The sequence below is a fragment of the Anas acuta genome, chromosome 8 (genome assembly GCF_963932015.1).
Source record: "Anas acuta chromosome 8, bAnaAcu1.1, whole genome shotgun sequence".
NCBI lineage: Eukaryota > Metazoa > Chordata > Aves > Anseriformes > Anatidae > Anas > Anas acuta.
The window spans coordinates 12,841,537-12,859,333 of NC_088986.1; the positions used below are offsets into that span (position 1 = coordinate 12,841,537).

The following is a 17,797-nucleotide window of genomic DNA, read 5'->3' on the forward strand; positions in this document are numbered from 1 at the left end:
GGAAATTATGCAAATCACTGATGGTCATTTCATATGGGGGTGGTTTATATTATAGACTTGGGAGCCAGAAATTAAAATCCAGTTGTGGAGAGATGGCTATTTGAATTAAAGGGTGAGTTCAGGTTCATCTCCACCCAATTCTGAAGAAAGTTGTTTGTCAGCTCACCTGCTCCATCACTCCTCCTTGTAGTGGACTTTGAAACAGCAGGGTTGTTTCTGTGCTTATTTGTGAGTGAACAGAACATCACACCCATGTTTTGCTGAGGTGTGAGAGCTCTTTCCATAATCAGGCTTGACCTCAAGCTCCCTGATGTCAGAGGAGTGGCTCCCATAAACCTACATCTTTGCTTTTATAGAAGCAGAGTCTTGGAGGGAAAACCTGTAAAGAGCAGAAGTAAAGAATGAAAACCGCATTGCTCTTCCTATCCTCACCCTACACAGATCTAATTACCAGAACCCAACCTCAACACCCTGGCAAGCACCCTGTGTCAAACCTACTTCTGCAGGATTACACAGAATGTAACTGAGACACATGATCAGTTTCTTGATTTGCCTCCATCAGAAACACTGAATTAAAAAAAGGTGAAGTGCAGCTAAATGCAAATATGCTGGATTAGAATTGCCAACAGTGTGCAGGCGTCAGTGTTTTTCCTTGGTGCTACCAACAGAAGGATTTTAGAAACTTTCCAGTTACTATATTATGTCATTCTCTCTCTCTCTTTTTTTTTTTTTTCCTAACTCACTTGTTTTCACTAAAACTCATCTTTTAACTGGAAAGTAAAACAGCATACATACAATCAGAGAATAGTTTTGCTTAAAACAGATTGAGCAGAACAGCAGTTCCCTATTGACAGGGATTCATCGGTAGATAACCATGCCCCTGTAGAACTGAATATGCAGCCCAAGAAAAAGTTCTGTTTCAGCACTGAAAATGGAATCAGATTTTATTAAAAATAATATCAAACCTATAGCCAGATATTACATGCATTGTAATTTCTTGTAGACTTTCCATTACATTTTCCATGGTGTTGATTCAGTGCCAGTATTATGAAAGTACATGCATCAGAATGTTAGGCTGAAATCTTGATTACATTGCTTAACACTTTCCATAGTTTATATAAATAAATGCTGAATACTGCTGCATACTCATATCCTCACCTATACCACTCTACTGCAGTAGCCATTGCCTAATTACACTCAGGAAAATAAGTCTCAAATTTGTTGTTCACTTTGTAGCATATCTGGCTTTTGATATTTTTTACACTCACTTCATAAAACTCCAAATGCAGAACTTTTTGGACCAAAATACATAAACTCACTATGACACATTTTGGTATTGGTCTAAATCCAAGCTTTCTTTTCCATTTCACAACAGAAACTTTGAACTGGCATCTTTTGGAAGAAATAGTTCCCCAGTAGCTGCAAAGCAGTTGAACACTATCACGCACCAAATCTTGGTATCCATTGAATTGTATCTAACAGATGCTAAATACATCTAAACAGGCAGTATAACCATGTTAGCATTACTCTTTCCATATCGAATCCCCAATGACTCTGTGATGGATGTTCCCTGTTGCCAGTTACACATAGGCCATCACTCAGAGGTCTTGATCTCTGGCTTATTCAACAGCACCCCATCTAACAACAAGTGAAACATAAGGCTGGAAGTCAGGATGAACGCAAGTTTTCATGACTCACATGATCACACTTCTTTCTTGGTCTTGGGGAGATAAACTCTGTTAGCTTACATTCCCCACTTTAGTAGTATTTTTGGAATGGCAAAGGAAATGTGAACTCTACCAAAATGGTTTTGCTAAGTCATGGAGTAGCATGATTTAAGAGCTTTAGTAGGAAGTCTATTTGGGCAACAAGAACAGATCCATACGTAGAAAGGAAAACTGGGTTCATAGGTGTTTATCTGGAAATCCCACATGATTTTGATTCTGCTACTTAAAAAAATTATGTTGATAGGAAGAGCAATGTGGTTTTCATTCTTTACTTCTGCTCTTTACAGGTTTTCCCTCCAAGACTCTGCTTCTATAAAAGCAAAGATGTAGGTTTATGGGAGCCACTCCTCTGACATCAGGGAGCTTGAGGAAAGGTTATGGAAAGAGCTCTCACACCTCAGCAAAACATGGGTGTGATGTTCTGTTCACTCACAAATAAGGTGATGTGTGATAAAGTACAGGTGCGATTCTACCCCATTATCTTCAACAAATTTTGTTCTTTGAAAATTATTTTGCTGTAACATATTGAAAACAGTATTAAAAATGCTTCTTGCTTTTAGATCTGTATCACTGTCTACTTCGGATTTAAAAAGCAAAATATAATAAGAGATGTGGTAAAATTGCTTTGAAAGAAAGAAGTAATAGCTCAGATGGTAAGGAAGGCCATAGAACAGTGACTACAAGTCTCCCCCCCCCACACACTCCCGTTGTGGAACAGTGTTCATTGATTTCTGAAACCACAGGCTAATTATGCTCTGAGTGGACAAAGTACTTTACAGAGTCTAGTCTGGGCATCAGAGACATTGAGTTCATGATGTACTTTTGTCAAACCTAAGTTACACTACTCAAGACAAGAGTAGCTTGATGAAATTTGATTGCTGGTACTAGTCAGGAGGTGACCTAATGTTAGTCTATGAGATGCACAGACCTATATTGCTTTAAGTTAATATCAGTGTTGTGTAATTAAAAGAAAATAACCCCTACAGCAGACAATGCCCTCCCTCTTCCTTCCCCTCCCCCTGTATTTTAATATCCTGTTAATTCTTGTCAAAATTTACACGTGAACTAAGCATCTTCTAAAATGCCTCACATACCTTTCACATGATCTGGTGAAGCAGTTTTTTTTTTTTCCCCCCTCCATTTTTTTTATTTTTAATATTATCTCCATAATTTATCCCATTTAAATGCTCTGCAATTCAATAGCTTCACTACTGGATAACAGACTAATCCATGAAAAGAAATAATTTTAAGCTATAACTGAGAAAAAAAACATTAATTACTGGAAAACATCCAGTCTCCAAACTTGAAGATATCAAATATGGTCTGGCAAGGAGGAGACAATTAGACTGAGGAATTCTACCCAAAGGGAAAACATGCCAGCATTACTTCAGTTCGACTAATAGCTTCAACAATAACCACTGAAGTATTTCCTGCTACCGTCAATGCTTTAAGCATTTAACTCCATAGTGAAAATGTCTTAACTACTGGCAGTCATATTCTGACAGACTGACCCTAGCAGTTCATTGTGGATAACAAAATTCACTATAAAAATATATAGCTTTCATTTATTGTCTTCTAATGTCAAATAGGGCTAAATATAATGATGCAAGTGGAATTATAGGTTATAAAATACAACAACCAGGTCTATTGTACTGCTCAGTCTCAAGGGTTGGAGATTTTTGTATACTCACAAAAAGTTTCCCATATAATAATCAAATATCTTACTGAAATTTATTTGAAAAGTATGATGCTTCCTTTGTGGAGCAACATCTTCCTAAACTTACTGTCACAAAGCTTGAATTTCTTCTTACATACCTTCTTACTGAACCTTACAGCTTTAGAGTGATGGAGCCTGTGGTCTCCTCATGACACATAGTCTTAATAGCTCTTTTTAGAGCTTCCTTTCTAATGCTCACAATCCAGAAAATTCAAATGGCATAACAAGCTAATGCACTGAGATCCCTTAATTAATTTTGACTGTGAGAGGACTATAGGATCCTGACTCAAACTAAGGTGACTTTCCCTTGGTGATTACACCAACCACTCTGTTTTTCAACAGTTATTATGTACTAGTTTGAAATATTTTGTTTATGATTGACATTGTCTACATAACTTTATTTTCTCTTGAATATATGTACACACAGCAAATAAGGACATTCTTAGACCAAAGATGTGAAACATTTGGCAGGCAAAAAATATAGAAGTTCCTTCTATTAAAAGAAAAAGTAAAGAAAAAAGTCCTCAGGTTGGACAGAAGTGGTACTTTTAACAGGCAATAACACTGAAACGAGGCACAAGACAGAAGTGAAAACAGTTCAAGTTTACCTACCATAATAACACTTCACATGGCAGGTTGTATTAAGTGCATTTGCCTGGGAGTACTGACAGCTGGGAGGGTATATATGTATTGTATAAAAGCTGTGTATCTTCGGTTAACTGGATCCTGTGTACCACACCGGTGAACTTTTGGAACTTTTGGCCTGTGCACCACACAGGAGAGCTGCATGGAGCTCAGAAGTAGGCTGGACTGCAAGCATAGGTGCTACATTAGTGCTGCTCTCTATTTAAACACAGTTTTTTTTTTTTTTTTTTTTTTAGCCTGGATGTAGCATCGCGCTGCAGAACAGCACAGCTTGCTGCTACTTGACCTGGCTTAACCAGTTCTGCATTGTGTCATTTCAGCAGACTCTGGGAGACAAAGTCCCAGTTACAAAATACAGAGAAAACAGTGCTGCCACTAATTAAATTGAGGGGTATAATTTACATACTAAGACGACAGAAGCCACAGGAAAAGAGGATTACTATAACATAGCGAATAAAGCAGTGTAAAACACGCAGATCTCTACAGACTACCACGCTGGGGACCTGTCAGAGAGGGAGGCACCACAGAAAGCCTCACTACCAGTATATTAAATTGCTACTCATGAGCAAAGTCCTCAGCTGGAAACGGCAATGACTTGTTTCCCCTGCAAATCACTCAAGAATAAAGTATTTATTCTTCAGTTATTAAAATAAAGCTTGAAAAGTAAGCACCTATATTTAAGTTCAAACACTGATAAATATCTTAATTATCAAATACACTAAACTTCCAGAAACATTGGGTTAGATGTACATAGCATGTTCGGTACATCCTGATAACTATGCCATTTATTAAATATTCAGAAAAGCACTATAAGTTTCTCTTCCAAGAAATGTTGAATAAGAAACTGGTTCAGCAAAAGCGGTAGCAAAGATAGTTTCCCTGAATTAAAAATAAACAATTACATCATGCATCAAATGTTTTGTTCATTAAAAATGTCATGTCCTTTTGTCCTCTGCTCCTGTCTCTGTATGTACCAGCACAGAAAGTTCTATAGGATATCCTTAGTTTTGCTCCAAAAGTCCCAGTTCAGTCAGGATACTGGAGATTCCACAACAGTTTGATGGGAAAGATTTTTCTGTGCTTAGATTTGTTGTGAACTTCATATTATAGTAAGCATTAAACATTTCTCTAATTTATTCTGTAAAGTGGGGTAGGTTTACATTCCAAATGTAAATGCATACTATACACAGAGAAAAGTAGTGTTTAAATGATTTATTTTCATATGGTCAAGCTGTTAAATACCAAAATACTGGATTAGAGTTAAATTCTTACTCCAGCTGCCTTGGCTCCAAATCAGGCACTGTAAAGTCAACCTCCAGGACCTCCTCTGGAGACCCGCTGAAAGATCTGGGATAGGGGACAGCTGGAGCCAGGGAAAAAAGGCATGTTGGGTATAAGACAGCAGCATACAGCATCAAGGAAAGGATAACATCGTGGTTTGGAAAAACTATTTTACAGGCTATTGCTCAGAGGGATGCTTTAGCAGTCTTCATATCCACCTAGGGATTCAAATAAGGAGAGGGCAACCCTTTCCTCTCAACTGGACATCTGTGTTACATCTGTTAGAGGCAAGTGGCAAAATCACCCTGTGAGTTAAGGTCCAGGGAAGAAGAAAACATTTTTAAAGCTGGCCCACTTTTAGGCTAAACTGCAAGATAATGATGGTTTTCTTGAGGAGCAATGAACTTTAGAACTTCATTTGGTGCCTGTTTTAGCCAAAGAGTACACTGTTGTGTTATTTTCTGTTTAAACATACCCTACTCTGACAGGCCACTGAAGCCTTTAAAGACTTATCCTTATTGCAGAAAGTACTTTGATCTTAATGCCAGAAAAGGTCAACACAAGAAATTCAGAATTAGAGCTGTTTACATCCAATATACAATACAAATAAGTGAATGTGGCAAGGACATCCCTGGCAGATTAAACAAGGCTGTGTTTTCTTAGTTTTGCTTAAAACATTTTTGTTTTTGCCAACCGTTGTGCAAGCAATGTCATAATGAAATCTAGTGAAATTCGCTTATTGAAGCTCTTTCCCCCTCAAAATGCTTCATCAATCATATCCCAGAAAGGCGCTGTCATAAGATAATTGTGACTTGGCGTGCCAACAAAGAGCAACCAAACATCCTCAGCTTCCTTATCTATACAATGGGCAGGGATGACAGCCATTTTATTAGCTGAGATATTGTTACCCCCATCAGATAAAATACTGTGTTTTGTTGCTTTGATGTTTTCTGTCACCATAGCAGAGCTGTCTGTTTCAACTGCATGTTTAAAAACGGCTGCAGTGGCAGCTTGTGTTCCTTCACAATAACACTGCCTACAAACATCTTGTGGAAAGAAGCAAGCAATGTACTAATTGCATTTTCTCAGAAAGAGATTGGGGAAAGCAAACAGGCTTTCTGATGCAGTTATTTCTAGTCAAGACATAATTGTGAAGCCATCTCTCTTGTCTACATTTGCTTCCTCAAGGATAAGAAGATCAGACAGTGAATTCTCTAGTTGGACAACCAATTGAGAAGCCACCCCAAAATGATTACAGCAGAGGTTTCCTGCCTCTACGCACAGTATTATTATTTTAATCTACTAAATATTCTGTGGATTAAAATAACATTTTAGCATAACTGCTTATATTTAACAATTCTCTACAATAACTACAACTATTACAGCACTCAGAAATATGTATCTTACTTCCACATGCTTGGTTAGATCATACAGACCTTGAAGGCTAACAAAAACCCTGTCATGCAGAGCAATATGCAAGCCCATTTAATTTTCTATTTAAATCCTTCCTGACAGAGTAGACTTTTCTTGAATTCCAAAACAGCAAGTCTGTTAACCAAACTCTGAAGGTGGATAAGTCTGCTTGTCGACATCAAGCTTATCTCACTGTTCTATCATTTGGGCAATAATTATATAAAGTGTTGTAGACACAATTTAATAATTCAACATTTGCCAGCTGCTACTGAACACTTCCCATCTATACTAAGCACAGGGAGAGGCTGTGGACTCTCCAGTGAACTGCATGATGAATACTGTCCATGCCTTTTATCTCAGCTGTGCTCTAGCACACTGATTTCTTCTGAGAGACAATGTTGAGATGGTAATGGGGAACAGCGCAATTAGAGGTCATCAGCCTAGCAGGACGTCTCATCTTTGGTGGCGGATCAGCAAGAGGTTGCCCCGATGATAAAGGGCAAAATAGGCAAGTATACATTGTGCTGCCAAGTACAGGCTTCTTTGATTGTTGAGCTTTGTAATTGTACACATTCTATACACCTTTGAAAAACCACAAGGCATTTTGATGGGTGACAAATCCAATAGCTCTGGAAAATGAACGACCCCAACTCCTTCAGCCTGTCTTCACAGGTGAGATGCTTCAGGCCTTTGACTATCTTTGCAGCCCTCCCCTGGACTCATTCTAATGTGTCCATGTCCTTGTTGTGCTGGGGGCCCCAGAGAATGCAGTACTCCAGGTGGAGTCCCATGAGAGCAGAGCAGACATGAAGAATCACCTCCCACAATCTGCTGGCCATGCTTCTTTAGATGCAGCTGAGGACGTGGTTGACTTTCTGGGCTGCAAGCACACATTGCTGGCTCGTGTCAAACTTCTCATCAACCAACACCCCAGGTCCTTCTCCTCAGGGAAGCTTTGAATCCAGTCTTCACACAGTGTGTATTTCTGCTTGGGATTGCCTTGGCCCAGATACAGGACCTTGTGCTTGGCCTTGTTGAACTTCACAAAGCTCACATGGGCCCACCTCTCAAGCATTTAATACCCTGGAAAAATGACACATTGCATGCACTCATTTCTAAAACTCATACTGCTGTTCCCATTGCTAAGAACTGGTGATCACCTGGTGGTACCCCAGCCCACAGTCAACAGCCCTCCTTGCAGTGAGTGAGTAGTGCACTTCTCCTAATACCACCAAGACCTTCCCTAAATACATGTATATTTTTCTGCTTTGGAAAAAACTGTCTAATGTGGAACTTAAGGTAAAAATTGTGGCCATTCAAAGGCTGTAATAGTATATTTTGAGCATAGTTGTTATTTGTAAGCATAAATGAGTACCTCAAGGCTACAGTGCTCAGTGCTTTAAAAAAGCCTTCAGTATATGAAGTGAACACTTCTACAATGCTTCTGTTTTTTTTTCCTTAAGGCTTTAACTCCTGAAGTCACATTAACTATATTAATACTCAAACCTCATACAAGAAAAAAAGTAAAAGAGAAAACATCTATTAAACTCCTAGCAACAGAGAAAGTCTGTTTTCTTTACCAAAAAAGAAAAAAAGTGTTTTGTTTGTTTCCAGTTCCTTAGTTTTCAGGATACATGCATATGAGAGAACTGATTCACAGAGACAACATTTGTCAACAAAGACTCTGAAAATCCAGAGGTACTACAACTTCTCACATAAAGTTCTTTGGTTTTCTAATTTGCTTACACATCCTGGATGCACCACGTATCAGACTCTTAGAAGTTAATACAATATCAAGAATTACAAAGCTCTGCTACCTCATTTTGTAGATGTATTTTTAAATCCTTCTCATAAGAATCTAACACATATTGAACTAATGAAAAGGAGAATAGGCACTGGCAACTACTAACCATGAAAGTCAAGGGCACAGAATTACTCATTTCATTATCTGTGTACGTTCCCTCAAACTACAGCTGCTATAATACCTCAGACTTACAGTTCTGACTAACACCCATTGGCATCGATGAGCTCATTTCTGCCTAGCTGCTTCACAGGAAGAAAGTAACTACATATGGGTCCAGCTTGCTGGCTGAGTTGAAAAACATAGAAGCACTTACCCTAGTCTGTGTTTTTTAGGTTTTTTTTTTTTTTTTTTTCCCTCTCCTTCCTTAAGTCTTACACTGTTCATTCTGCCTACATCCCAAAGTAGGCTATCAATGGAAAACTCAACTCTGTTTCTACTTTCCTTCTCTTTTAATAGCTAGTTCAAGAAAGAGGTAGTAAATTGTCGTTTGGAGTATTGGGTCCCAGGAAACTATTCAGCTGCAATTGAAATCTGGTGTGTGTCAGGTGTGACAAGTTTGGGGGAAAAAGCAAAAACTTCCACAAACAAACTGTGACTGCCAAAAGCAGAGCACAGTGATATAAGGAGCTCTTCAATGAACAGAGTGCTCCTTGGTCATTTCTAAAGGATTATTCAATTATCTAATAATTAAACCTTTAGGTAATGAAATATGTTTTAAAAAGAGGAAGGGAAAAAACAGCTACAAGGACTCTGCTTCAGCAGATGTAAAACTGACACATCTGCCTCCCTTGATACTAGCAAATTGGCTCTTTCAATATGTTTCATCTGTTCTCCTGCCAATTGCTGATCTCTTGTCAATTTACTCTCAAACTTGGAAGAAAATTAAATGGTTTGATGACATACTGGTTTCTGTATTTTATCTTTGAAATGCAAAATATATATAGCAATGATCTTAGAAATGTTTCACATCTTTGAAATCTTTGCAATTGTAAGATGTTGGGCTTGATCCCCATCTGGAATATAAGGTCACAACTATAAATTAGGCAGTTTACCCCAGCTGGTGATCTTTTCCATAGTTTTTCCACAGATTAACATGAAACATATTATATGCTTATTTAGAAATATGCAGTGTAAAAGGGAGTGACTCCCTATATGCTTTAGGCATGCTTGAAAATGCCTATACAAGATGATTGTCTAAAAATGCTTCCTAATAGCTTTAAATACTCAAAATGAAATGATGGAACTGTCATCACAGCAAATCACATGAGGAAAGAAAAATGATAGCAGCATTAACTGCAACAGCCACCTGCTCCGTAAAGGTTATTAAAAATGATAGAAACAGTATGTTGGCTATGCCACAGTATGCAGGCTAAAAACAACAGCAGGTCCAATATTCCATGCTACACGTTATAATTTATATACCTGTAATTTAGACTATACTATGATTTATACAACATTGATCAAAATGCAGGCTAGAAAGGACTGGCTGCTGACAGGGATACTCATTTCATGCCTTGCGCTACAGACTCTTCCTTAGTCACAACTTGACAAAAGGATTTTTGTAAAAACCTGTGTCAGAGCCTGTGGCTCTGCCAGCTATAAACTGGGACAGGGTCCTATAAACATAATATACCTAACACACTGAGAGATCTGCTCTGCACTCAGCACAGCTGCAGCTACTTTTATTCAAAGACAGGAAGAAGAAAAGGAGAAAGAGAAAGAGAAGGAGGTGGTGGCAATGTCTTCTTCATAAGCAGTTTTAGCATGTTGGAGTTTGAGGTAGTTCTAAATAATTCTGCTCTCCCCTTGTCATGAAAAGCACCCCAGTTGCCTATCTACAGGCAGTACCTAAGCAGAAATGCAACCCATATCTCCTGATGAAGTTATGCCACTTGGAAAAAGGCAATTCAATCATTCTGAGCCCATGAGCACATTTCTCCAGCTGGGCAGGAAGGATCTTCATGTGGGAGTCTTGATGTCAGGTTCCTGCCCTAGGGAAGCCTAATGTATTTTATCCAAGAATTGTTTAAAGTAAAATAATCTGTCATAGAAATGAATGGAAAGAGGCTCATTTCCAGAGCCAGTACCACTATGGATGGCCAATATAGATGAAAATGCTTATGTTTAGGCGTTCTTGACCGAAAACGATGGCTTCCCACTCTTTATGCTAAGTTTACCCATCTGTAAAGCAGACACATTACAGTTTACCTAACTCAGAGAAATGGGATAATGCAACTTTGGCAAAAGAAAGGCTCCATCACAGTGCTATACTAGACATAAAAAGGTAATATGAATATATGATTTTAAATCAACATTAAAATAGTGTAGACTCTGAGACATTTCTGATATTGCTTTGGCTGGATAATATAATTCTTTTTCTAACAGGTCTCTTGCCGTGCTTGATATTCCACAGAGCCAGCCTGTATTACAAGAGGTACGTAGGTAATCTGCTGAAAAAAGAAATCATAAACAACACTTTATCCTGCATTATTTTATTCATGAGAGCGTTATTCCAGTTGGTAAAATCCTGAAGTATGGGTTGGATCCTGGGATCATATAGTCATGATGATATAGCTCAAGTTATTCTATTTTAAACATTCTTTAATTACAGAGGAGGAAGGTGGTTACAAAGTCTTTAGGCTGTCTTATCTGGTTTAAAACTTAAACCAGAGAAATCCAATTACATTATTACCCGTACTTTCCTAAGTGAGCAGTCTGAGAACTAACTTCATTCACTTCTAATGAACTAACTTCATTGGCAGTTAGTTTCCAGGGTGGAAGTGACAGCATTTCTCTCTCTGATTGTCCCCAGCACAGGAAGTTTGGCTTTCTGGAGCTATCAGAGCATATGGCATTCAGCACAGCAAGAAACAGGAATCTCCTGAGTGAGTTCATGTTGTTTGTTTCCAGGAGCTGGACCGAAAATTTCAAAATATGTACAAAGTGTCCGCACACTCCTTACTAGTCAGCCATCATATGTTTTCAGTAGCATTGTTTTCATGGGATAATCCTTACCTATATATAAAATGAAGCCTGTTATCTCTGATGAATGCATTTTAAAGTCCAAGGATAAGCGTGGGTAAGAGACACAAAGAAGATAGGGAAGATTTGCAGAGCAGCGACAAGATCTGGTAGAAAAGAAAACCAGTTTCTTTAAAAGTGACTTCCCAGGTGTTATCTCCCCATATAATTTAGATGTACTAATCCATACTAGTGCAGTATATATAAATTTGTACCAAAACTTCATTAGACACCATCCCCACTTTTTTTTTTTTTAAATGTGGGTGGATTCCACATTGACCTTACTAGATCTTACGAGATCAGATACTGAGAGCTGTCTCCCATGAAAGTCCTAAATACTAAGCCACTGTTAAATGTCTGTCTTGTCACAGATTTATTCTGTATGCGCTTGAAACTGAACCATGTCACATATTTGGCAGAAAATGTAATCCTTCCACAAAGGATTTGATCCTCGGTGTGATCCCACACTGCAGGCAAGAACAGCTCTTGGTAAATCCCGTGCAGTCTGCCCATGTATTTCAGACCCCAAACATGGGGGTTACAAAAGCAAAGTTCCTGTCCCTAATATTCCACATGGCCTAGATGTAATGAGAAGAGATAGGCTGCAATACAAAATACATAGTGCACAAATAAAATGCTTTTATCTGAATTCATATGGAAGAACTGGGTTATTTTTTTAATTATTTTCCAAAAGCCCAAGTAGCATGCAATCAAGCAAACAGAATCACAAGGATTACTAAGGAACAGAGCAAGGCATAGTTCTCAGATGAAGAGGAACAGACAAAATTACTGAATTTATGACAGATTAGGGATCCTCCGCTAGAGCTGATAGCTCCAGGATTCCCCTATTAACTCAACTCCCAGTTCTGAGAGTCCCTCTGACTTCCCCTGCTCCTTTCTTCTCTTCAGATATTTATGGCAATCCTCTCCTCCCTCCTTGCAGCCTTTCTGTCCCTCCTCACTAATGTCTCATCTACAGAGATGGGAGCAGCTGTAATCTGCTCTCAGACACCTGTCTGGCAATACTCCTCATGTGTGACTCCCCATTGCTGAAGGGAATGCATTTGGGATATATTTCCCCTTTTGCCTTAAACTCCTAGCTGTGAATCTCAGCAGTTCCTGAAAGATTTTAAAGAAAAGGAGAAAGGGAGGCAGAGTGAACCTGCTGCTATCTTCTGGTACAATTGTTATCACTCTCCTTTAAAATAATGGAATAAATATTATGAGCGTAATAATCATCTAGAACAACAGGGGAACCATGACCAATAAATAGTTTGTATTTTCAAAGAAAGATCATGCCAGACAAATGTAATTGCTTCTCCACCATTTTCTGGGTTAGTATATGGAAGGAACAGGGTGGCTGCAATATATCTGGGCTGTAGCATTTGATACAGTGACTCACAAAATCTTATTAGAAAAATAATTTATAATGTCTTGGATAAGAGTGCTGTCATGTGGATTGAAAACTGGCTGAAGGAATGTAAACAAAGGATAATGAGTCATGACAAACAGCCCTGCAGTGAGCTGTGAAGAGGTATCCAGTTGGGTTGCCACAGGAATTGGTGTTAAGCCCAGTTTTATTTTACATATTTATTAATGCTCTGGAAAAAGAGATGAACAGCCTGAGAATTAAATTCACAGATGATGCTAAATTACTAGATGTTGTTAACAATAATCAGTACAGAGATATTATATAGAGGGAAGGCAGAGAGGATGGAAATGGGAAGAGTCAGTGACCAGATTTACTTATACAAATATGTGAGGAAGGACTTTACATTGCAACTGATATTAACACGAGCCCACAGACAAACCAGACAAAATTAATTTGCATCTGGTCTATCAAAGGCTGGACCAGAGAAGTAACAATAAAAACAGCAAACATATAATTATTAGCACACAAAATTTTCCAAAGGACCTGAAAATGTTGAGACATAGCTTCCTACCATTTTACATCTTAATGTATTGACTGTGATGGCTAGTGAAATGCAAGCTCAAGGTCACATTTTCTCATTATTCAATCCAAAGAAATATTATGCTACTATGTGGATTCCTTAGTAAATGTGAATTCAAAGTGTACACAGTGTAACTTTCCAAATGAGGTTATTTAAAGAAATCTTTCAACTTTATTTATTTATTTATTTATTTATTTTTGGTTGGTTTGTTTATTTTCTTGTCTGATTCAGTGGAAGACAACGAAGTTAAAGGGTACTGAGGAGGACCACATTTCAATGTCACTCCTGCAGAAAACCTCATCATATCAGCTAAAATAAAGCCTCCCATTAAAGATTTTATTACTCTCTACCTTCCCCCCTGGCTGGTAAGGACTGATATGGAAAACTGGAGAACCAGCAACCTGTGAGAGTGTTAGTGATTCACACATGGATGTCTTCAAGTTGTTCCAAATTATGACATAGGATGACTTCAGCTAGGCACTGAAAACCAAGGCTGGATCCAAGTATAAATCCTGAATGCTTGAAGATCTGATTTCAGGCACTTAGCATGGTACTGTGCAGAGTCTCTCAATGACTGCTGTGAAAGATGAAATGATTCAGCCTTTTGGATCATCTATCACTGCCAGTGGCCACTATGCTTTCATAAAAGTATTTCCAAAGAGACTACTAAGGGAGCAAGGTTAAAAATATCCAGGAGGATTTTAGTTGTAGCAGTATCCAAGTAAATATAAATTTTGAGTTTATACAATGCTATCATTTGCATGACATAAAACAGTACTGTGTGGATGCGCTATTTTTGAAGGGATTGTTACATCTCATAAAATTCTTATGATTGGCAAGGGAATAATCCCTGTGCCTGAATCTTATTTGATGATAACAGGTATAGTTACATTGAATTTAAAGAATGCCTATCAAAGATACTGAATTGTACTAAATTCTGTTGAATTATATTTTTCCCTTTTGTCTCACGACTTCAGCACATGTTATCTATGGAATATTTGTAGAGACCTTTCCTTCCACCAAAATTTGTACAGAAGATAAACTCAAATTTGCCTAGAAAACTTGTGTTGAGGTTGTTTCTGGCAGTGATCCGGCAGCTTCTTTATCTCTGTACAGCATTGTGATTATCTAACAAATTCACAATACTTAAATTCTGTACCATACTATTTTCCATAGAGGCAATATCCTCAATGCTACTCTGAATGCTCTGAATGTTAAGTGTCTGGCTCTGGCTGAATTCTCCACATTTTCTGTCCATGAACACGAAGCACATGGCCCTTGATTACTACTTTTACATTGATCTGTGTCTGCTATGAAAATATATTGCTTTATAAAAGTCTTTCAGAGTATCAGCTTCCAACTTAATGATTTTTCTCTCAAGCTCTGACTTTGAGAGCTTACAGTACAGCATCGTGCAGTCCAGCTACTTGAATCAAATTGAAATCCATCCATCTGCAATTTAGATCCAAATTCTTTCAGTGCTGTTGGCACATCTCTAGGTAAAGAGCAGCTGTTGTCCTGTTAAAGTGACTGTAAATAATTCCAACTTCAAGCTCAGAGAGTGAAACTCACCCTGTTTCACCAGGGGCCACTTAATCCCTGGGATGTTCCTGGGTTCAGTCTTCAGGTGGTGGGAGCTGCTTAACTCTGCTGTCATCAGCAGAGCTGTGCTGCTGTATGCCAGGTGAAGACCTGGCCCTAGGAGAGCCTGTGCACAGAAGTGCCTACAAGCACTAGGGCTGCATGCCAGCTCAGTGGCAGAAACATGTTATTTGCAGAGGGATGCAAGGTCATTGCACTGAGCCAGGAACTCTGACTTATGCTAATGGCACAAGGCATTTGTACCCAGATCCTCCTGGTAAGAAGGTAAAAAAGGTTAGTGTTTCTTTCTTGTTTTCTTGTGCCATGACCAATGGCCATCTCCCTCCCTCCCTCCCTCCCTCCCTCCCTCCCTCCCTCCCTTCCTTCCTTCCTTCCTTCCTTCCTTCCTTCCTTCCTTCCTTCCTTCCTTCCTTCCTTCCTTCCTTCCTTCCTTCCTTCCTTCCTTCCTTCCTTCCTTCCTTCCTTCCTTCCTTCCTTCCTTCAGTGGGGAATGGGTTACATGTGTTCTGTAGCCCAAACAGTGCAATACCAGAGAAAGACATATTTACAGCAGTAATTCAATATGTGTCTAAAGGAAGAATTTTCCAATGAAAAGAGATGGGCCTTAACCATGAAGGAAGGTACTTGTTAAAGCAACTATATCAGAATAGCGGATGACTCATGATGTGATAGCACTATTTGAAAGAATGTTTTGAATGGAGCTGTCAGCAAGTATTTTAATAGCAAGTCTTCAATTTCTGCTTTATGGAGTTTTTAACCACCAAAAAGAAAACATAAGTAACAAGGAGGGATTTAGGAATTGTTTAGTGTTTGGCTGTTCAAAGAAAGAAAAAGAGCCCTCCACATGCATTGCAGTTAATGAAAATTGCCATCATGATTTTATTTTTTTTTCCTCCATTTGCTGATGTTAAACACTGTAATAATGCAAAGTCCTCATGATTTTCTAAATCTCCTCAATGAGGAGGATATTATCTACTTCTTTAATTACTGAATCTCCAATGGCAAGGAGCTACTACCACCAGCAGCGCCAGCTCATTCAGAGTTCCCCACCTAAGTAAAGGGTTTCCCCACCTAAGTAAAGGGTATTTACAGTTAAAAATAAAGTAATAAATCAATCAAAAGCCCAAACTGCCAACAGATGATAGTTAAAAAAAAAAAAAAAAGGCATTTCACAGACAGATTTTCAATTGTTCATCACCCACAACTGAGATTATACTTTTGAAACAACTCAGTCCTTCTTTAGGCACCTAGGATAGAGCCTGACAGCTCAAAAGTGCTCAACAAATATTTCTTGGAAAATCCACCCCTAACTGTTGCTTTGTGTCCTACAACTGCTGTGGCTTGCAAAAGTCAATTGCAAGTCCCCTCTCTATCAGAGGAAAATCATCAACATCACCCTTTCTACAGAAAACTACAATAAAGCATATCATTATACTCATCTGTGCTCTTGACATTGCTTGTTGCAATGAGAACAGAGGCAGCAGGTATTTCAAGAGACTATTTTTACTACGGTGCCAGCAGAAGCAGCAGTAGTCCAGCACTTGGGTTTCTGCTGCGGTACGCAAAACCAGATATCCGTATTACAGCACAGCCCCATTCTAGTTTGAATATTGAGCTCCAATGTGAATGCTGCTGTCTGCATGGCATTGCCTGGGGGTAATGTGCCATTGTTAGTTTAAAAGTTTTTAGAATTTAGATAATTCTAAGGCCAAATCTTAAGCAATAATTCAAGAGCACTTTACAGCTAATAAAAGCTGCAATAACTTTCTCTGAGAACAGAGAACACAGCCCAGAGACCTTTTAGCACATCCCTCCCCAGCATTTGGTGGTATTAGCATACTACCTGTTTATTCAAGATGATGTACAAAAAGTTCAGTTAACAGTTCTTTTCTTTGCAGCCCACAGCTGTGTAAATATTATCTCAGCCTCCCCTTTGACATTCATCTAATTCTCAGACCTCATGTGCAAAATGATACAAACTGAGCCCACAGAGTAGCCCACTACTCTGTCCCAGCACACCTAGGCCATGATATCTAGCTTCTCCTGTGACAGCTGTGGTACTGTGTGATGCATGCCTAAAGTGACCTTATCTTCTAACGACAGTTTCATGTAGAAGCTCCTAGATTTTAGCCACAGAGCTGAGTATGGTGGAATCAATGTACCACAACTTGCATCACTACTCTAAAAAAGCAGCCAAACTGCAGCTCTGCGCCATTTAAATCTGTTATCCAATGTCATTTCTATTTTGATTACCCCAGCTCAAAAGCTGTGTTAAGTTTTAGAAACTTCTACCTACCCCTGCTTTCAAGTCAATACTCTTTTGAAGGTTATTTGCCTTTCCTATTTTCTCTGTGGTTGTTAAAGAGATGAAATTCTTTCTGTATGCACCAGGTATCCCTTGCACAATGGGACAGAAATATCGACATTTTTACATTGCACAGTGGGTCATATTTATGAATTGATGCATGCTTCATCATATCTCTGAATAATGAAACATTTTGGATAGGTACAAAGGGCCGAACTGTTTGCCTGAGTACCTCCAGCTTCCACTGATCTCCCTTCTGAACTTTTTCCAAGCTGATTTTAAAAAGGCAGAGGTTCCTCAGGATCAATGCTACCCACCAAAATGATTTAT

The 17,797-nt window shown here is 38.7% G+C and overlaps 1 protein-coding gene across 4 annotated transcripts in view; it reads right to left on the reverse strand.

The window, feature by feature from the left end:
- Positions 1-17,797, reverse strand: part of ADGRL4 (adhesion G protein-coupled receptor L4) — a 76,998-nt gene that overhangs the window by 47,184 nt on the left and 12,017 nt on the right. Inside the window, exon 2 of one of the 4 annotated variants that reach the window (XM_068690111.1) lies at positions 167-379. The exons of the other annotated variants lie outside the window; for them this stretch is intronic. Coding sequence (XP_068546212.1) covers positions 167-175 — 9 coding nt within the window. The 5' untranslated portion in view covers positions 176-379. The remainder of the gene's footprint in view (positions 1-166; positions 380-17,797) is intronic. 4 annotated transcript variants of the gene reach the window in all.